Consider the following 22,324-nt stretch of genomic DNA (forward strand, 5'->3'; position numbering starts at 1 on the left):
GATGCTGGGTGTCTGGGTGGTGAGGATGCTGGGTGTCTGAGTGATGATGATGCTGGGTGTCTGTGTGATGATGCTGGGTGTCTGGGTGGTGATGACGCTGGGTGTCTGGGTGGTGATGACGCTGGGTGTATGGGTGGTGATGACGCTGGGTGTCTGGGTGGTGATGACGCTGGGTGTCTGGGTGGTGATGACGCTGGTTGTCTGGGTGGTGATGACGCTGGGTGTCTGGGCTGTGATGCTGCTGGGTGTCTGGGTGATGATGACGCTGGTTGTCTGGGTGGTGATGACGCTGGGTGTCTGGGTGGTGATGACGCTGGGTGTCTAGGTGGTGATGACGCTGGGTGTCTGGGTGGTGATGACGCTGGGTGTCTGGGTGGTGATGACGCTGGGTGGTGATGACGCTGGGTGTCTGGGTGGTGATGATGCTGGGTTTATCGGTGGTGATGACGCTGGGTGTCTGGGTGGTGATGACGCTGGGTGTCTGGGTGGTGATGCTGCTGGGTGTCTGGGTGGTGATGACGCTGGGTGTCTGGGTGGTGATGACGCTGGGTGTCTGGGTGGTGATGACGCTGGGTGTCTGGGTGGTGATGCTGCTGGGTGTCTGGGTGGTGATGATGCTGGGTGTCTGGGTGGTGATGATGCTGGGTGTCTGGGTGGTGATGACGCTGGGTGTCTGGGTGGTGATGATGCTGGGTGTCTGGGTGGTGATGACGCTGGGTGTCTGGGTGGTGATGACGCTGGGTGTCTGGGTGGTGATGACGCTGGGTGTCTGGGTGGTGATGATGCTGGGTGTCTGGGTGGTGATGACGCTGGGTGTCTGGGTGGTGATGACGCTGGGTGTCTGGGTGGTGATGATGCTGGGTGTCTGGGTGGTGATGCTGCTGGGTGTCTGGGTGGTGATGACGCTGGGTGTCTGGGTGGTGATGACGCTGGGTGTCTGTGTGATGATGATGCTGGGTGTCTGGGTGGTGATGACGCTGGGTGTCTGGGTGGTGATGACGCTGGGTGTCGCTGGCCGTGGCAGGCTCCCCGTGGAGGATCCTCCTGCAGGGGGTGCCCGCGGACTCCCTCAACGTCTCCACGCCGCCGCTCGCGCCTGGCAGCTCCTACCGCTTCCGCCTGAGCGGCCTCAACGGCGTGGGCACGGGGGAGCCCAGCGCGGAGAGCGAGAGGTGGGGGAGGGGCATGGGGGGAGGGGGGGCACGAGGGTGGGGGGAAGGGGAATGGGGGAGCCGAGAAGAGAACGCGTGGGGAGGGACAATTCCCGCTGTTGCTCACAGCAGTGGCAACCAGCTGACGATCATGAGAGATCGTAGCGGTGATGATTCAGGTGATGATGATAGAAATGATGGAGATCCACATCATAGTGACAATGTCCATTACAGCGGTGATGATGGTCATGAAATTGACGGTGATGACACCGCTCCACACGAGATCTTACATCCCAAGGCATTATTCGTGTTAATGTTTGAATTCTATTTAAATAAATAGATGGTGATGCCAGTAAATGATGATTATAACAATAATGAAGGGTGATGATAATTAAGGCAGATGGCTGGTGGTGGTAGTGTTGATGATGGTAATGATGATCATAATGATGATGGTGGTAATGATGTTGGTGATGATGGTGGTAATGATGATAAAGATGGTGGTAATGATGATGGTGATAATGATGATGGTGATAATGATGATGGTGGTATTAATGATGATGATTGTGATGATGGTGGTAATGATGATGATGGTGATGAAGACCGTGATGATGATGGTGATGAAGACCGTGATGATGATGATGATGATGGTAACGATCTTGGCCATCAAACAGGATCTCCTTTCCCGAAGAGCCTCCGGACGCCCCCCCGAGGAAAGTGGTCACGTCCGCGCGCACGAACGAGACGATCGTCCTGCAGTGGCTGCCCCCCCTCGAGAGCCAATGGAACGGTCCGCTCAAGGGCTACCTCATCAGGTGCGCGCAGTGAGGGCCCCACGATCCCACGTGGCGGTCGCCAATGAACCCGCAAACGGGTTCATTGATGATTAATTGGTGATAATGCTACACTGGCGCTGGACACACTGTGTGAGTCTATGGGTCTCTGTGTGAGATCTGCAGGTCTCTGTGTGAGATCTATGGGTGTCTGTGTGAGGTCTATGGGTCTCTGTGTGAGTCTATGGGTTTCTGTGTGAGTCTATTGGTCTCTGTGTGAGTCTATGGGTCTCTGTGTGAGTCTATGGGTCTCTGTGTGAGTCTCTGTGTGAGTCTATGGGTTTCTGTGTGAGTCTATTGGTCTCTGCGTGAGTCTATGGGTCTCTGTGTGAGTCTAGGGGTCTCTGTGTGAGTCTATGGGTCTATGTGTGAGTCTATGGGTCTATATGTGAGTCTATTGGTCTCTGTGTAAGTCTATGGGCCTCTGTGTGAGTCTATGGGTCTCTGTGTGAGGTCTACGGGTCTCTGCGTGAGTCTATGGGTCTATGTGTGAGTCTATTGGTCTCTGTGTGAGTTTATGGGTCTATGTGTGAGTCTATTGGTCTCTGTGTGAGGGCTACGGGTCTCTGCATGAGTCTATGGGTCTATGTGTGCGTCTACGGGTCTCTGTGTGAGTCTATTGGTCTCTGTGTAAGTCCATGGGTCTCTTGTGTTAGTCCATGGGTCTCTGTGTAAGTCTATCGCTATCTGTGTGAGTCCATGGGTTTCTTGTGTGAGTCTACGGGTTTCTGTGTGAGTCTATGGGTCTATGTATGAGTCTACGGGTCTCTGTGTGAGTCTATTGGTCTCTGTGTTAGTCCATGGGTTTCTTGTGTGAGTCTATGGGTCTCTGTGTGAGTCTATGTGTCTATGAGTCTATGGGTCTCTGTGTGAGTCTATTGGTCTCTGTGTAAGTCCATGGGTCTCTTGTGTTAGTCCATGGGTCTCTGTGTGAGTCTATCGCTCTCCGTGTGAGTCCATGGGTTTCTTGTGTGAGTCTATTGGTCTCTGTGTGAGTCCATGGGTTTCTTGTGCGAGTCTATGGGTCTCTGTGTGAGTCTATGGGTCTATGTATGAGTCTACGGGTCTCTGTGTGAGTCTATTGATCTCTGTATTAGTCCATGGGTCTCTGTGTGAGTCTATTGGTCTCTGTGTGAGTCTACGAATCTCTGTGTGAGGTCTACGGGTCTCTGTGTGAGTCTACGGGTCTCTGCGTGAGTCTATGGGTCTATGTGTGTGTCTACGGGTCTCTGTGTGAGTCTATTGGTCTCTGTGTTAGTCCATGGGTCTCTGTGTAAGTCTTTGGGTCTCAAGGCTGTGTGCAGTGGCGACAGTTCCAGGACTTCGCAGTCACGTCGAGTTAAAAAGGAGAGCTCCATCGAGACTCGTAGAGATACACAGAGACTCATAGACTCGGAGTCAAACTCAGATTTATATTTATGCGATCTAACCCAAAATAACCGCTATTATGAATTAATTTTAGCTGCTAAGGTCCCATTAATACAAAAGCAGTTCTAGTCCAGTTGCTGGTGACATCAGGCTAGAGGCGACGCGCTCACTAACAAGGAGCAAAAACAACAACAACAACAACTTTTTACAAACGAAACCCACGCCGGAACTTCCTGCGAACAGGCACAATCATAAACAGCGCTTATCCCACGAATCAACAACAGTGTCATCAACAACACATCCTGTGGCAGCCGACTGGCGCAAAATAAACTGTGTGTGGTTGCCTACGACCTGCGTGCGGTTGCCTACGACTTGCGTGTGGTTGCCTACGACCTGTGTGTGGTTGCCTACGACTTGCGTGTGGTTGCATACGACCTGTGTGTGGTTGCCTACGACTTGCGTGTGGTTGCCTACGACCTGTGTGTGGTTGCCTACGACCTGTGTGTGGTTGCCTACGACCTGTGTGTGGTTGCCTACGACCTGTGTGTGGTTGCCTACGACCTGCGTGTGGTTGCCTACGACCTGTGTGTGGTTGCCTACGACCTGTGTGTGGTTGCCTACGACCTGCGTGTGGTTGCCTACGACCTGTGTGTGGTTGCCTACGACCTGTGTGTGGTTGCCTACGACCTGCGTGTGGTTGCCTACGACCTGTGTGTGGTTGCCTACGACCTGCGTGTGGTTGCCTACGACCTGTGTGTGGTTGCCTACGACCTGCGTGTGGTTGCCTACGACCTGTGTGTGGTTGCCTACGACCTGCGTGTGGTTGCCTACGACCTGCGTGTGGTTGCCTACGACCTGCGTGTGGTTGCCTACGACCTGTGTGTGGTTGCCTACGACCTGCGTGTGGTTGCCTACGACCTGTGTGTGGTTGCCTACGACCTGTGTGTGGTTGCCTACGACCTGCGTGTGGTTGCCTACGACCTGCGTGTGGTTGCCTACGACGTGTGTGTGGTTGCCTACGACCTGTGTGTGGTTGCCTACGACCTGTGTGTGGTTGCCTACGACCTGCGTGTGGTTGCCTACGACCTGTGTGACGTATGGCTCGGGGCACGTGGACACTGAAAAGTGAAAAGCGGAATAAGAGGCTGCAGGTTTTCATCCAAATCTGAGATTATACAAAATTATTGGAAAGCCGTAGTAAGAACAGCCGCGGAATTCCCGACTGAGTGATTATATTATATCTCTGTCTCACGGTCTCTCTGTCTTCCGGTCTCTGTGTCTCTCTGTCTCTCTCCCTGTCTCTGTCGTCTCTCTCTGTATCTATTTGTCTCTCTCCCTGTCTCTCTCTCTCTGTCTCTCTCTCTTTCCCTGCATCTCTCTCCCTGTCTCTCTCTGTCTCTCTTTCCCTCTCCCTGTCTCTCTCTCTCTCTGTCTCTCTCTGTCTCTCTCTCCCTGTATCTCTCTCTTTCTGTCTCTCTCTTTTTACGATCAGAGGAAACAAGAAGATGCTCGGTGTAGTCGGCACTTTGCTTCATTCATCTTTTCGTTTTTTTATGCTTTGCTTTATGTAAACCCCTGCCCCCTTTTTAAATGAAAGATTTAACAAAAGATGTCTCGCTCTGCTCTCTTTACCCCTTCCCTCTCTCTCTACCCCCCTCTCTGCCCCCCCCCCCTCTCTCTCTACCCCCTCTCTTCCTACTCCATGTCGCTCTCTCTCTCTCTCTCCCTCTCTCTCTCCCGGTGTCTCTCTCTCTCTCTCCCGGTGTCTCTGCAGGTACAAGCTGGCCGACTCAGGCGCTGACTACCAGTACAAGAACCTCCCCAACGCGGAGCTGGGCAGCTACGTTCTGGAGGAGCTGCGAGTATGGACCGGCTATGCCATGGCCGTGGCAGCCTACAACGGTGCGGGCCTAGGGCCCTACAGCTCGCCACCGGCCCGCGATGCCACGCTGGAGGGAGGTGAGGGCTACCCCCCAGCCCCCCAGCCCCCCAGCCCCCTCCCGGGCGTCGTCACCAGGCACTCACTCGCACGTCACTCACTCGTCCGTCACTCACACGTCACTCACTCACGCAATCGCACGTCACTCACTCATTCGCTTGGCACTCACCCGTCACTCACCTGTCACTCACCCGCCACTCACCTATCACTCACTTTGCCCGTCACTCGCCCGTCACTCACTCACGCAATCGCCCGTCACTCACACGTCACTCACACGTCATTCATTCGCTCGTCACTCACTCACCCGTCACTCACCAGGCACTCACTCGCACGTCACTCACTCACGCAATCGCACGTCACTCACTCATTCGCTTGTCATTCACCCGTCACTCACCTGTCACTCACTCACCCGTCACTCACTCACGCAATCGCACGTCACTCACTCACCCGTCACTCGCACGTCACTCAGTCACCCGTCACTCACTCACCCGTCACTCACTCACGCAATCGCCCGTCACTCACACGTCATTCACACGTCACTCATTCGCTCGTTACTCACCCGTCACTCACCCGTCACTCACTCACTCACGCAATCGCACGTCACTCACTCGCCCGTCACTCACACGTCACTCATATCGGCACTCGGCACACGTCACTTATCACACGTCACTCACCCATCAAAACCCAACACTCACCCGTGACTCTCCCGTCATTCACTCACCCTACGTCACCACTGGAGAGACAAAGGCGGCCGGGCGTGGTGCTGACCACCCACCCCCTCATGTGCTGTACCGGCATTCAGAGGTGCTCGCTAGCAGCACTTGCCCCAACGGTCTGTTCAGGCTATACGGGGGGGTTTTGTTTTTTGCGTCGATAAGTGTATATGTTTTTTTAGATATATAAAAAATATGTGGTGCATCGACCAGTCATCTCAGTCGGTCAACCTATGGCACCCGCTGGGTCTGCCCCGTGACCTCCTGCTGGCGGGCGTTCGACACTTCACGTGGCCTCAACGTGCACCTAGCCTGGCACAAGCCCCGTGGCGACGTCACCGCCACTTAGTGTTGTTGTTGTTTGTTGTTGTTGTGTGTGTATATATATTGCGCATCTTGCCTCTGCCAAACGGGGCGTTCCGCGCGCTGCACCCAACTCTTCGCCCAAGACAGTCAGTTAGTCAGGCAGTCAGTCAGGTAGTCAGTAAGTCAGTCAGGCAGTCAGTCAGTCAGTCAGGCAGTCAGTCAGGTAGTCAGTAAGTCAGTCAGTCAGGCAGTCAGTCAGTCAGGCAGTCAGTAAGTCAATCAGTCAGTCAGGCAGTCAGTCAGGCAGTCAGTCAGTCAGTCGGTCGCTGGATTGGAGCGGCGAGGCGGATCGATGGGGTCTCACCGCCAGGCCGGTGGTACGGCGCCACCGACAGCGACAATGATGATGATGATGTCGACGACGACGATGATGTCGACGACGACGATGATGATGTCGATGATGATGATGTTGATGTCGACGACGACGATGATGATGTCGACGACGATGATGATGATGACGATGATGATGTTGATGTCGACAACGACGACAACGACGATGATGATGTCGACGACGACCACGATGATGATGTCGACGACGATGACGACGATGATGTCGACGACAATGATGATGATGTCGACGACGATGACGACGATGATGTCGACGACGACGACGATGATGACGATGATGATGATGATGTCTACGACGACGACGATGATGTCGACGACGATGACGATGATGACGACGACGACGACGATGATGTCGACGGCGACGATCGCGATGTGACAGCGCGCGCCTAAACGTGGCTCCCGCTGACGCCCCTCGTTCCCGTGCAATCCACGTCGTAGTTTTTTCGCCAGAGGCACCGTTGATCGGCAGCCGCGGGAACTCTGCGAGCATTTATTAAATGTTAATTGCTGGCTAATTGAACATTATTGGAGGAGGGGGGGGGCAAAGGGTGGGTACTCCGCTTCGCTTTAATTTGCGTGGCATGAATAAGGTATGAACGATGAGAGCTCCTTACCTCCTGGTATCCCTGTGCATCTCTATCTGTCGATGGCCGTGTAACACGAGGTGTGTGTGTATACGTGTCTGTGTGTGTATACGTGTCTGTGTGTGTATACGTGTCTGTGTGTATACATGTCTGTGTGTGTATACGTGTCTGTGTGTGTATACGTGTCTGTGTGTATACGTGTCTGTGTCTGTGTGTATACGTGTCTGTGTGTATACGTGTCTGTGTGTATACATGTCTGTGTGTATACGTGTCTGTGTGTGTATACGTGTCTGTGTGTATACGTGTCTGTGTGTGTGTGTATATATGTCCGTGTGTATACGTGTCTGTGTGTGTATACGTGTCTGTGTGTGTATACGTGTCTGTGTGTGTATACGTGTCTGTGTGTATACGTGTCTGTGTGTGTATACGTGTCTGTGTGTGTATACGTGTCTGTGTGTATATACATGTCTGTGTGTATACATGTCTGTGTGTGTATACATGTCTGTGTGTATACATGTCTGTGTGTATACGTGTCTGTGTGTGTATACATGTCTGTGTGTGTATACGTGTCTGTGTGTGTATACGTGTCTGTGTGTGTATACATGTCTGTGTATACGTGTCTGTGTGTATACGTGTCTGTGTGTGTGTATACGTGTCTGTGTGTATACGTGTCTGTGTGTGTATACGTGTCTGTGTGTATACGTGTCTGTGTGTATACGTGTCTGTGTGTGTATACGTGTCTGTGTGTGTATACATGTCCGTGTGTATACGTGTCTGTGTGTGTATACATGTCTGTGGGTGTATACGTGTCTGTGTGTATACGTGTCTGTGTGTGTATACATGTCTGTGTGTGTATACGTGTCTCTGTGTGTATACGTGTCTGTGTGTATACGTGTCTGTGTGTATACGTGTCTGTGTGTGTATACATGTCTGTGTGTGTATACATGTCTGTGTATACGTGTCTGTGTGTATACGTGTCTGTGTGTGTGTATACGTGTCTGTGTGTATACGTGTCTGTGTGTGTATACGTGTCTGTGTGTATACGTGTCTGTGTGTGTATACGTGTCTGTGTGTGTATACATGTCCGTGTGTATACGTGTCTGTGTGTGTATACATGTCTGTGGGTGTATACGTGTCTGTGTGTATACGTGTCTGTGTGTATACGTGTCTGTGTGTGTATACATGTCTGTGTATACGTGTCTCTGTATGTATACGTGTCTGTGTGTGTATACGTGTCTGTGTGTGTATACATGTCCGTGTGTATACCTCAGTGGCCCGTGATCACAAATCTCTATTTAACTCCATCAAAAAAGTAACCTGTAGCGCCACACCTATTACCATCATTAGGGGAAAAACCGGTGATCCAATTTCCGACCCCCAGGAACAGGTTCGCAGATTTGCTGAGCATTTCTGTGAGGTCCTGAGGGAGGGAAAATCCCTCAGCCAGGAAAACATCGTGGCACAAAGTGAGGATGACCCTGCTGAGGCTGCGGTGCCTCAAATATTGGATGAAGTCACCCCCTGTGAGTGGCTGGCTGAGATGCCATCTGCTGAGGAAGTATTGAAGCCGATCCGGAGTCTGAGACCAGGAAAGGCAGCGGGCAGAGATGATCTCCCAAGCGAAATGCTGAGGGAGGGTGGCGTTTGTGCACAGACTGCCCTATATGACATCATAACAACAGTCTGGACCACTGGACGGGTTCCGCAGGATTGGAAGGATGCCCTGGTGGTCCCCCTTTTTAAGAAGGGGGACCGCACAGACTGTAACAACTACAGGGGCATCTCACTCCTCAGTGTGCCGGGAAAGGTCCTGGCAAGGATTATTCAGCATCGCCTTGCCAGGCACGCTGAGGAGAGGCTTGCGGAGCCCCAATGCGGTTTCAGGAAAGGGCGGTCCTGCACAGATGCCATATTTTCTGTCCGTCTGCTACAGCAGAGGTGTAGGGAATTCCAACAAGACCTACATCTCTGCTTTATTGACCTGGTCAAGGCCTATGATACCATCAGTAGGCCTGGGCTCTGGGTCGTTCTTCGTGCTTTTGGAGTACCTGACCCTCTGCTCACGATCATTAAGGACCTTCATGATGGTGAGCGGGCCCGGGTAAAACTACGTGGCCGGGAGTCAGAGCCATTCCCTGTACACCTTGGGGTGCGACAGGGATGTCCTCTGGCTCCCACATTATTTAACATCTATTTTGACCACGTAGTTCGTGAAGCCTTCAATAGCTGTACCGGGGGAATCTCCATATGGTACAGATATAATGGGAGGCTGATCGATGCCCGGGTGCGGTCAAGGGATGGCTCCCTATTGCTCAACCACGTTATGTATACTGATGACTTGGTAATAGCTGCTCAGTCAGAGGAGGAGTTGGAGACGCTGCTGCTGAGACTGGAGCGTGCCACTAAGAGGTGGGGCCTTACCATCAGCCCCACCAAAACTAAGCACCTGCCTGGGTATTTTGTACCATCGGACACTCCACCGCCACAACTCCCAATCGGTGATGGGGCAGTTGTGGAGAGAGTGGAGAGTTTCCCATACCTGGGCAGTGTGCTTATGACTGGCTCCAGTTTAACAGCAGAGGTCTCACTCCGAATCAGTCGAGCGGCAATATCTTTTCATCGGTTGCGTAACGCTGTGTGGAAGCTACCTGGTCTGTCGCTCCGCACTAAGCTTCAGGTCTTCTCTGCCACGATCATTCCCTCCCTTCTCTACGCTTGCGAAACGTGGACCCCCCTAATGGAACATCTTCGCCGGTTAGAAACATTTAGGCTGACCTGCCTACGATCCATCCTGGGTTTAACCAGACTGGATTGTGTGAGGAGCTCACAAATCCTTGAAAGATCTGGGCAGGGTCCCATCGGTGAGCTCCTCCGGCAGGCAAGGCTGCGATGGCTGGGTCATGTAGCCCGCATGCCCAGCCACCGCATGCCGAAACAGCTTTTGTTTGGCCGGATCGAGGGGGCTAAGCGGGCGCGGCACGGGCTAGAGAAGAGATGGAGTGATGTGGTACAGGAGGACGTGGAGCTGAGTGGACTTGCCGATGACTGGTACCAGCGGTGTCAAGATCGGCCTCTGTGGAGGAGGCTCGTGAAGGATGCTACTGGGCAGTTGGAGGCAGTCGCCCTCCAACAACAACGAAGGGCGGAGGAGCGACGCTCACAACAGCGAGCGGAGCGCCGGGTGGCTAAAGCACAGCAGGTTGGCACAGTAGGGGGCACAGGTGGTGCATCAGCCAGTCATCTCAGTCAGTCGACCCGTGGCTCCTGGGTCTGCCCCGTGACCTGCCAGCGGGCGTTCGACACTTCACGTGGCCTCAGGGTGCACATAGCCTGGCACAAGCGTCGTGGTGACGTCACCGCCACTTAGTGGCGAATGGCGGTTGTTGTTGTTGTATGTATACGTGTCTGTGTGTGTATACATGTCTGTGGGTGTATACGTGTCTGTGTGTATACGTGTCTGTGTGTGTATACGTGTCTGTGTGTATACATGTCTGTGTGTGTATACGTGTCTGTGTGTGTATACATGTCTGTGTGTATAGGTGTCTGTGTGTGTATACGTGTCTGTGTGTGTATACGTGTCTGTGTGTGTATACGTGTCTGTGTGTATACATGTCTGTGTGTGTATACGTGTCTGTGTGTGTGTATACATGTCTGTGTGTATAGGTGTCTGTGTGTGTATACGTGTCTGTGTGTATACGTGTCTGTGTGTGTATACGTGTCTGTGTGTATACATGTCTGTGTGTGTATACGTGTCTATGTGTGTATACGTGTCTGTGTGTATACGTGTCTGTGTGTGTGTGTGGCCGGGTGCGGTACTGGCCACCCACTCACTCGTGTACCGTGCTGGCCTTCATAGCTGCTCGCTAGCAGCACTTGCCCCTACAGTCTGTTCAGGCTATACGGGTGATCTTTGCGTGTGTGTGTGTAAGTCATCGCCACTAGGGAGACAAAGACGGTCGGTCGTGGTGCTCGGCCACCCACCCCCTTGTGCGATGTCCCGGCAATTAATAGGTGGTGGCAAACAGCACTCGCTCCATCAGTCTGTTCGAGGCTATGTAAGTGGGATCTTAGTCTACGTTTATAACAGTCATCTTGTTCAGTGAAGCAAGGGCCTTGCCAGCGAGCCTCCAACACTTCACGTGGCCTACAAGTGCACCTAGCTTGGCACACAAGCAACTTGGTGATGTCACTGCCGCTAAGTGGCTGCTGCTGCTGCTTCTGTTATTGTTGTTGTTGTTTGTGGCCCAGTCCCCACAGCTCCACCAGAGAGGGTCCAGGCTCAGGCCGTCAACTCAAGCGCCATCAAGATTACCTGGCGACCTCCAGATCCCCTCCGCACCAACGGGATCCCTCGCGCATACAGGGTAACAACTGATCCCCCCTCCCAGTCACTCAGACACCCAGCTACCTACCCACCCAGTCACTCAGACACCCAGCTATCCACTCACCCATTCACTCAGACACCCAGCTATCTACTCACCCAGTCACTCAGACACCCAGCTATCTACCAGTCCAGTCACTCAAACACCCAGCTATCTACTCACCCAGTCACTCAGACACCCAGCTATCTACTCACCCAGTCACTCAGACACCCAGCTATCTACCAGTCCAGTCACTCAGACACCCAGCTATCCACTCACCCAGTCACTCAGACACCCAGCTATCTACTCACCCAGTCACTCAGACACCCAGCTATCTACCAGTCCAGTCACTCAGACACCCAGCTATCCACTCACCCAGTCACTCAGACACCCAGCTATCTACTCACCCAGTCACTCAGACACCCAGCTATCCACTCACCCAGTCACTCAAACACCCAGCTATCTACTCACCCAGTCACTCAGACACCCAGCTATCTACCAGTCCAGTCACTCAGACACCCAGCTATCTACTCACCCAGTCACTCAGACACCCAGCTATCTACTCACCCAGTCACTCAGACACCCAGCTATCTACTCACCCAGTCACTCAGACACTCAGCTATCCACCAGTCCAGTCACTCAGACACCCAGATATTCACACACCCAGTCACTCAGACACCCAGCTATCTACCCACCCAGTCACTCAGACACCCAGCTATCTACTCACCCAGTCACTCAGACACCCAGCTATCTACTCACCCAGTCACTCAGACACCCAGCTATCTACCCAGTCACTCAGACACCCAGCTATCTACCCACCCAGTCACTTAGACACCCAGTTATCTACTCACCCAGTCACTCAGACACCCAGCTATCTACCCACCCAGTTACTCAGACACCCAGCTATCCACTCACCTAGTCACTCAGACACCCAGCTATCTACCCACCCAGTCACTCAGACACCCAGCTATCTACTCACCCAGTCACTCAGACACCCAGCTATCTACCCACCCAGTTACTCAGACACCCAGCTATCCACTCACCCAGTCACTCAGACACCCAGCTATCCACTCACCCAGTCACTCAGACACCCAGCAGAGTGAGGTGCAGTTTTGGGTCGGAAGCGTAAATGGCGATCGTTTATTTATTTATTTAGCCCCAATTACCGCTGGCTCGTTAAGTGGCGGCAGAGACGGTGGAGGTAACGAGGCTGACGTAGTTTCCCGGGTCACGTTGGGCCTCTCCGTCGCTCAAGTGGCTCGCGTTCACGGTAGGGGGTGGGGGCGTGGGGGGGTTGGTGGGGGGGACTCTGTTGCCATGGTGACGCTGTTGCCTTGTCCCCCCCCCCCCATTACCCCCCCCCCCGGTCCCCGGCTCCCAGCTGTTGGTACGTCGCACCTCCTCCGTCGCCAATGACGACGACGATGATGAGGATGCGGGCGCGGCTGCCGATTGGCTGGTGGCGCCGGACTCGGCCGACCCCCTGCACGTTGCCGTGGCGACGGGGCTGCCCGCGTACACGGAGTTCGCGGTGACGGTGCGGTGCGCGACCTCGCCGGGAGAGGGGCCCGAGAACTCCCCGCCGGCACGGGCACGCACCCTGCACGACGGTACGGGCGAGAGAGACAAAGGCGGCCTCCCCTACCCCACCCCCCCTCCCCGTACACCACGCCCACCCCCCCCCTCCCCCACGCCAGCCCCTCCCCTCGCCTCCCCCAGGACCCCCTCCTACCCCTCCCGACGACCCTTCACCTCCCCTGAACCCCCTGCCCCTCCCCTCGCCTCCCCCCGCATTCTGACCTCCCCCAGGCCCTCCCCCCACCCTTCCCAACGACCCCTCCCCTCACCCCGCCCCCTCCCCTCTCCTCCCCTAGGCCCCACCCCTCCCGACAACCCCTCCCCTCGCCTCCCCCCGCTCCCCCACACCTCCTACCCCCCTGCCCCTCCCGCCGACCCCCAGTACACAGACAAAGATCCCCCGTATAGCCTTCAACAGACTGTTGGGGCAAGTGCTGTTTGTGAGCACCTATGAAGGCGGGAACAGCACACGAGTGGGTGGGTGGTCAGCATTATTGCCCGGCCGCCTTTGTCTCCCCTCGTGCCCATGTTTACACATTGCGCCCCGGAATCATTTGAGGCTGAGTCGACCTAGGGGCTATGAGCGAGTATCGATTCTCGGGTGGCCAGGTTTGTAGCGCAAGTGCGCTAACCATTGATCAACCGCTCCCCACGTACACACACATACACACACACACATGTACAAAGACAAATATCCCCCGAATAGCCTTAACAGGCTGTTGGGGCAAGTGCTGTTAGTGAGCACCTATGAAGGCCGACACGGCGCACGAGGGGGTGGGTGGCCAGCACCACGCCCGACCGCCTTTGTTTCGCCAGTGGCGTTGTTCACACACCGCACCAGGTACTCATTTGAGGCGGAGTCGACCTAGGGGAGGCCCCGGACCGGTTCAGACTAATCGTCCCTGGTGTTGACCGTGACCTGGAATCGAACCCGGGGGTCGTCGGGTTCGTAGCGCGGCGTAGCGCTCACCGCCACACTGCGTGTACAACAACAGCGGCCATTCGCCACTCAGTGGCGGTGGCGTCACCACACGGCGCTTGTGCCAGGCTAGGTGCACGTTGAGGCCACGTGAAGTGGTCGAACGCCCGCCCGCAGGAGGTCACGGGGCAGACCCAGCAGGTGCCACGGGTTGACTGACCGAGACGTACACAAACATTCACGTGTGTACATACACGTATGCACGCGTGCACAGACGCAAGGCTGATTGGTCAAAATGCCTTGCATGAACTCGCTGTCCAAAGTGGCCCCGCGGGAGAGTCATCGCTGACTTTCTTGCCCAAGTGGCTGATGGCACGCCACGATGTGGAGCCGAGTGGACTTGCCGATAACTAGTCCCAGCGGTGTCACGGTCGGCCTCTGTGGAGTGGAGAAAGGAGGAAGAAGAGGATGGAGGCGGAGGAGGTTCGTGGGCATTTGGGGGGCATTCGCCCTCCAGCAACAGAGGAGGGCGGAGGAGCGACTCTCGCGCCAACGAGCGGCGGGTAAATCGCAGCACCTCGGCACACCGTGGGGGGCACGGGTGGTGCGTCACCTCGGTCAGCCAACCCATGGCACCTGATGGGTCTGACACGCGCGACCTCCTTGTCGGCGAGCCCTCGACACTTCCACGCGATTGCCTCGAAGGACACCCAGCCTGGCACAATCGCTCCGGTGATATCACCGCCAGTTAGTGGCGAACGGCGGCTGCTGTTCGCGTGTCGTTGTGGTAGTGGGGAGCGATGGGTCACCCTGGTTCGAGTCCCGCTCACGGCCTGCAACAGACTCGGATGTTTGAACCGGTCCTGGGCCTGTCCTAGGTCGACTCAGCCTCAAAACATCAGCGCTTGGGAGACAAGGGTGGCCGTGCACGGTCCTGGCCACCCGCCACCTCGTGTGCCATGTTGGCCTTCACAGGTGCTACTCGCTTAAGGAGCACTTGCCTCAACAGTGTATTAAAGGCTATGCGGGGGATCTTTGTCTTTGTGTGCCCACAGTTCCGGGCCGTGTGGAGAACCTGACGATGAGCGACGTGGACGACTCCTCGCTGCGTCTCAGCTGGGACGAACCCCGGCGCAAGAACGGGGTCCTCCTGGGTACACGTCCCCCTCGCTCCCCCAACTCTCTCCACGCACACCCCTGTCGCTCTCTCTCTCTCTCCACCCCCACCGCCCCTCTAAAACCCACCTCTCCCCCCTCTACCCATCTCTCCACCCACCCACCGCTCTCTCTCTCTCCGACCCCCCCCCCTCTCTCCACAACCCCCACTCTCTCTGTCTCCAAACAAGCTCGCTCAATGAGAGAGTGAATCTCAATGGGGCCCCCCCTCAGCTGCCTTCAAGGGAAACGAAGCTATTGGCTCAGCTGTGGTGGCGTGCGTCATGGTGGTGGTGGTGTTTTGTGTGGTGTGTGATGTGGTGGACGGTAAACAGGCTACAGGCATGTGGGGGTATACGGGGTGTAGTGTGCATGGTGGCTCGTATGGTGCTGTGTATAGTGCAAGGCCGTAGCCATGGAGTCAACATTGGGGCGGACCAAATCTTCCAGGTTGTCTGGGGGTCCCAACCCAGAAAAATATCTAAATTTGAAAACTAATTTCCTGCCTAAAATATAAAAAAAATTCACTAACTCATGGGATGGACTTTTTTACCATAATGTCTAATAGTGTATTGTATTACATTGCCCTGTTTTTACTTTTATTACCATTTCTTGTTTCATTGTATGTAAATGAGATTAGGGATTAATAAAGTACAACCTTAACATATTCTTGGTTCTTTCGGTAAAGTCACGTAGAAGGGAAACAATAAAATAATAAAAATATAAAACAATAAAATTCTCACGACATTTCGACTGCAACACAAGCAATCATCATCAGGTGTGAAAACCACAGCAAGAAAATAAGACGATTATCCGAACTGGTCCCGGGCCTCCCCTAGGTCGACTCAGCCTTAAATGAGTACCTGGCGCGATGTGTGTAAAAAAAAAAATCGCCACCGAGTGAGACAATGCGCCGTGCGTCCCAGCCCACACTCGCGAACAGCCCGTGCCCCTACAGCCCGTGCCCCTACAGCCCGTGTCCCTACAGTCCGTGTCCCTACAGCCCCTGTCCCTACAGCCCGTGTCCCTACAGCCCGTGCCCCTACAGCCCGTGTCCCTACAGCCCGTGCCCCTACAGCCCGTGTCCCTACAGCCCGTGTCCCTACAGCCCGTGTCCCTACAGTCCGTGTCCCTACAGCCCGTGCCCCTACAGCCCGTGCCCCTACAGCCCGTGCCCCTACAGCCCGTGCTCCTACAGCCCCTTAAGGCTATTAGGAGTGGGGGGGTCTTTCTTTACTCCTCTGTGATGGTGTGCACAGGCTACAGCGTCTCGTGGGAACAGGTGAACACGACGCACAGCCGCGTGACGCACCACCTAGCCGCGGGGATACAGCTGCATCGAGTGGGGGGCCTGGCCCCCCACTCTTCGTACCGCCTGTGCGTCACGGCGCGCACCGAAGCCGGCTCTGGCTCCCCGTCCTGCGCCACCGTCACCAGCGGAGTCGCGCCCGGTGCGTGCGTGGTGATGGTGGTGATGGTGGTGATGGTGGTGATGGTGTTGTGATTATGTTGTGATGCCGTGATGATGCTGTGATGATGCTGTGGTGATGTGATGATGTTGTGGTGATGTTGTGATGCTATGGTGATGTTGTGATGCCGTGATGATGCTGTGGTGATGTTGTGATGCTGTGATGATGTTGTGGTGATGTTGTGATGCTGTGATGATGTTGTGGTGATGTGATACTGTGATGATGCTGTGGTGATGTTGTGATGCCGTGATGATGTTGTGGTGATGCTGTGATGCCGTGATGATGTTGTGGTGATGTTGTGGTGCTGTGATGATGCTGTGGTGATGTTGTGATGCCGTGATGATGTGGTGATGTTGTGGTGCCGTGATGATGTTGTGGTGATGCTGTGATGCTGTGATGATGTTGTGGTTATGTTGTGATGCTGTGATGATGCTGTGGTGATGTTGTGATGCCGTGATGATGCTGTGGTGATGTTGTGGTGCTGTGATGATGCTGTGATGATGCTGTGATGCCGTGATGATGTCGTGGTGATGTTGTGATGCCGTGATGGTGCTGTGGTGATGTTGTGGTGCTGTGATGATGTTGTGGTGATGTTGTGATGCTGTGATGCCGTGATGATGCTGTGATGATGTTGTGATGCCGTGATGATGCTGTGGTGATGTTGTGATGCTGTGATGATGTTGTGGTGATGTTGTGATGCTGTGATGATGTTGTGGTGATGTGATACTGTGATGATGCTGTGGTGATGTTGTGATGCCGTGATGATGTTGTGGTGATGCTGTGATGCCGTGATGATGTTGTGGTGATGTTGTGGTGCTGTGATGATGCTGTGGTGATGTTGTGATGCCGTGATGATGTGGTGATGTTGTGGTGCCGTGATGATGTTGTGGTGATGCTGTGATGCTGTGATGATGTTGTGGTTATGTTGTGATGCTGTGATGATGCTGTGGTGATGTTGTGATGCCGTGATGATGCTGTGGTGATGTTGTGGTGCTGTGATGATGCTGTGATGATGCTGTGATGCCGTGATGATGTCGTGGTGATGTTGTGATGCCGTGATGGTGCTGTGGTGATGTTGTGGTGCTGTGATGATGTTGTGGTGATGTTGTGATGCTGTGATGCCGTGATGATGCTGTGATGATGTTGTGATGCCGTGATGATGTTGTGATGATGTTATGATGCTGTGGTGATGGTGTGATGCTGTGGTGATGTTGTGATGCTGTGGTGATGTTGTTGTGATGTGGTGATGTTGTGATGTTGTGGTGATGTTGTGATGCCGTGATGATGTTGTGGTGATGTTGTGATGTTGCGCGATGTCGAAGCAGAGCAGCCCGGTGCCCCCACCATCGCTGCGGTGAGCACGGTGACTCCGCGCTCCGTCGTGCTGCAGTTCCGCTCCGGGTTTGACGGGAAATCCTCCATCCTGCGCTGGCTGGCGGAGTCCCAGGTTACTCCTCAACATCCACCTCATCGTGACTTAATATCCATTGTCAACATCCACCTCGTTGTGATTCAACATCCACCTCGTTGTGATTCAACATCCACCTCATTGTGACTTAATATCCATTGTCAACATCCACCTCGTTGTGATTCAACATCCACCTCGTTGTGATTCAACATCCACCTCATTGTGATTCAACATCCACGTCATTGTGATTCAACATCCACCTCGTTGTGATTCAACATCCACCTCGTTGTGATTCAACATCCACCTCATTGTGATTCAACATCCACCTCATTGTGATTCAACATCCACCTCATTGTGATTAAACATCCACCTCGTTGTGATTCAACATCCACCTCATTGTGATTCAACATCCACCTCATTGTGATTCAACATCCACCTCATTGTGATTAAAAATCCACCTCGTTGTGATTCAACATCCACCTCGTTGTGATTCAACATCCACCTCGTTGTGATTCAACATCCACCTCGTCGTCACTCGACATCCATTCCTCTTTTGTTCCCTTCCGTCTTCTCGTAGAAACGGCGATGGCACCAAATGAGGTCCACCTCTCTCCACCTCTCCCTCTCCTCTGTCTCCACCTCTCTCTCCCTTTCTCTCACTCTCCTCTGTCTCGTTTTTTTACTATCAGAGGAAACAAGAAGTTGGTCATTGTAGTCGGCACTTTGCTGCGTTCATCATTTCGGTTTTTTTATTTTAATCTTTGCTTTATGTAACCCCCCCCCCCTTTTAAATGAAAGACCCAACAAAATATATTTGTTTTTAACTACGACAAGTGCTGCATCTGCACGCAGCCCTTCCCACAGTCAAACGTCCTCCGACGGGTAGCTTATATCTGCATGCAGAGCTCTCCGTCATCTGCCACCGAGCACACGGCCTCCTCCAGCGCCCATTCCCACCTCTCTCCACCTCTTCCTCTCCTCTGTCTCCACCTCTCCCTCCCTTTCTCTCTCTCCCTCTCCTCTGCCTCCACCTCTCCCTCCCTTTCTCTCCCTCTCTCTCCTCCTATTCTTTCTCTCTCTCCCTCACCTCTCTCTCCACCTCTCTCTCACCCTCTCCTCTCCTTTTTTTCTTTAGCATCAGAGGAAACAAGGAAATGCTCGGCGTAGTCGGCACTTTGCTTCGTTCATCATTTAGTTTTTTTAATGCTTTGCTTTATGTAAGCCACCTCGCCCCCCCTCCCCCCCTTTTTAAATGAAATATTTCACAATAGATTTCACATTCTGCTCTCCTTACCCCTTCCCCCCTCTCTCTCTCTCTCTCCACCTCTCTCTGTCCTCCTTTCGCTCTCCTCTGCCTCGCACCAGCTACGCGGCATCCCGAACTCGTCGCCCTCTTTGTTGAGTCCCACTCCTCACCTCGCCCAGCTCAGCGCAGCGCAGCCCGGCGTGGTGCTGGCCACCCACCCACCTCGTGCGCCGTGCCGGCCTTCATAGGTGCTACTCGCTGACAGCACTTGCCCTGACCAGTTTGTTAAAGCTGTACCGGGGGGGGGGGGGGGAACCGTTGTCTTTGTGTGCTCGTACAGACCGGCCTGGTGGACGAGAGCGACGAATGGAGCGAAGTTTTCGTGATGGGCAACGACCCCAGCACGAGGTCGATCGAGATCCCAAACCTCAACCCCTACACCTTCTACAGGTGAGGCTCACCCCAGCCTGCTCACTCCAACCGCTCTTCCTCAACCACTCCACCCCCCTCACCATCACCCTCACAACCCCTCCCACTACCCCCCCCCCCCCACCATCTTACTTCTCACATCAGCAGCCCTCACTCCAAACCCTCACCCACCACCACACACACCAACGCCCCACCCCCCATATCCCTCACCTCTGACCCTACCCACCCCTACACTTCAGCCCTGATTGAAAACCCTCACCCTTCAACTCTCACCCCAATCCCTCACCCCACCCGTCAACTCTCACCCCAATCCCTCACCCCACCCTTCAACCCATCACCTCACTTTTTAACTCCTCACCCTCCCACTGGACCTGCCTCACCTCCCCATGCGTCTCTTGTCTCCTCTGTCACCTTTCCCCCCTTTGAGATAATAACAGGTCAAATTTAAAATTCGCGCATTCCATCCTAGGATCCCAATGGGCAATGCATCGAAAGCAGGAAACTAAAACAGAACCAGGGGCAGCCGACCAAACTAAAGAAGGATGGCCACTTAAAAGAGATTGTTTTTTTCAAAGCAGACTTCAATATACCTACCGACTCTGACTTCCTGACTTCCAAGTAGCAAGGCGTTCCATAGCTTGGGTGGCACGCTAACTAAAGCCCACTCAACCTAGAGATGACGCCCCCCCCCCCCCCCCCATTGAGATGACCCCCCATTGAGATGACCCCCCCCCCTGTGTCATCACCGTGGGGGTTCAGGTTCCGCCTGCGCCAGGCCGGCGTGGGGGGGGTGAGTGCCCCCAGCCTTCCGAGCCGCTGGATCCAAACTCTGCCGGCGCCTCCCGACGTCCCCCCCCAGAACGTGAGCGTCCGCACGGCGGGCGCCACCAGCCTGTGGGTGCGCTGGGTGGTGAGTGGCTTTCCTGCACAGCCTCAACACCGGCAATCGCGGCGGCGGCGGCGACAACGGTAGCGGTGACGGTCGCAGCGATGATGGCGGCGGTGATGGTTGTGGTGATTTCGGTGGCGGTGACGGTTGAGGTGTAGACGGTGGCGGCAACGATGCTGGCGGTGGCGGTGTTGGCGGTGATGCCGGTGGGACCGGTTCGTGGCGGTGGCGGTGGCGTGGTACGCGGGCAGTGAGTGCGATGCACCGCCCTTACCAACGTCGCGTCTCCTCCGCGTGCGCAGCCGCTGGCCGAGTGGCAGTACAACGGCATGCCCGAGTCGCTCGGCTACCGCATCCGCGTGGTGCGCGCCAGCGGGCCCTCGGAGCCGCCCGTCGACCGCACGGTGCCCGACCGCTCGGAGCGCGAGGCCACGCTGGCGCCGCTGCGTCCGCACGTGCCCTACGAGGTGCGCCTCCAGGCCTACAACGCCGTGGGCTCGGGGCCCTGGAGCGAGCCCGTGTCGGGGTTCACCAAGGAGGCCGGTGAGTCACGGAGCGGCGGGCCGGGGTTCACCGCAGAGCCAGGGGGATCGGCAAAACCGAACGTAACAAGAAGAGCCGGTCGGTTTTTCGTTCGAATTCGGTACAGAAACTCAATACTTGAAGAGCAGAGGCAGGGATGGGTTAAGGCACCGTCTCTATGCTCACACGTCAGGGAACTACAGACGCCCTCCGTGCTCACACGCAAGTCACACATCCGCCTCATTCGACGGCGCTGCCGAGCCGGCGCGGTTGGCAGGCTGTCTACTAGCTGGCGGCGTCTCAAGATGGTTAAGACGACGTGTGTACTGCCCTCTGCTGACGTGTGTACTGCCCTCTGCTGACGTGTGTACTGCCCTCTGCTGACGTGTGTACTGCCCTCTGCCTGTCAGTGCCACTTTTCCGTCGGCAGGCAGCGTTATTACACTACACGTTACACTACGTCGCGAGGCAGTTCCTTACAGAGCTGCATGTGGCCTCCGGAACCGCAGGTTGCCGACCCCTGATGTAGAGGGTGGCACGGGCTGACACGAATTGGTGCGGGGGTTGGCACGGGTTAGCGCAGGGGTGGGCACGAGCTGAGGAGCTGCAATAACCCAACGCCCCTCCTCCCCGCCACAGCCCCGTCTGCCGGTCCCTCCGACGTGAGCGCCAACGCCACGGGGCCCACGTCCCTCCTGGTCGACTGGGGGCCCGTCCCGGAGGCCCAGCGCAATGGCCTCATCCTGGGCTTCAAGGTGAGCGCCGCTCACCTTGCCACGTGGCAGGGTCATCACCTACGGGCTCCTCGCCCCGGGCCTCGTTAACGCCCTGATTGTGTTATCGGGCGCCGAGGTGGCAAGATGTTAACTACCTCGCCTGGTATACACGAGCTCGTGGGTTCGATCCTGACAATGACGACGCCTGCTGTATATTTGGAGTTTGCAGCTCTCTCTCTCTTTCCGTGGTCAGGTCGATTTTTCTACGGAGTCCTCCGGTTTTTCCCTCCGCATTTAGAATCAACATCACACGTTTAGAGTATTTGGCTGATA

The 22,324-nt window shown here is 54.9% G+C and overlaps 1 protein-coding gene across 1 annotated transcript in view; it reads left to right on the top strand.

Annotated features, from left to right (window-relative positions):
- LOC116951358 (protein sidekick-2-like) overlaps positions 1-22,324 on the top strand; it is a 303,157-nt gene that overhangs the window by 250,672 nt on the left and 30,161 nt on the right. Inside the window, exons 14-25 of the mRNA XM_076073639.1 lie at positions 1,025-1,172; positions 1,823-1,963; positions 5,124-5,308; positions 11,548-11,663; positions 13,042-13,270; positions 15,213-15,311; positions 16,572-16,763; positions 18,107-18,228; positions 19,776-19,885; positions 20,624-20,774; positions 21,056-21,296; positions 21,915-22,030. Of these exons, the coding sequence (XP_075929754.1) occupies positions 1,025-1,172; positions 1,823-1,963; positions 5,124-5,308; positions 11,548-11,663; positions 13,042-13,270; positions 15,213-15,311; positions 16,572-16,763; positions 18,107-18,228; positions 19,776-19,885; positions 20,624-20,774; positions 21,056-21,296; positions 21,915-22,030 (1,850 nt within the window). The remainder of the gene's footprint in view (positions 1-1,024; positions 1,173-1,822; positions 1,964-5,123; positions 5,309-11,547; positions 11,664-13,041; positions 13,271-15,212; positions 15,312-16,571; positions 16,764-18,106; positions 18,229-19,775; positions 19,886-20,623; positions 20,775-21,055; positions 21,297-21,914; positions 22,031-22,324) is intronic.

Source organism: Petromyzon marinus, chromosome 43 (assembly GCF_048934315.1).
Source record: "Petromyzon marinus isolate PM22_M1 ecotype Great Lakes invasive population chromosome 43, UKy_Petmar_22M1.pri1.0, whole genome shotgun sequence".
Taxonomy (NCBI): Eukaryota; Metazoa; Chordata; class Hyperoartia; order Petromyzontiformes; family Petromyzontidae; genus Petromyzon; species Petromyzon marinus.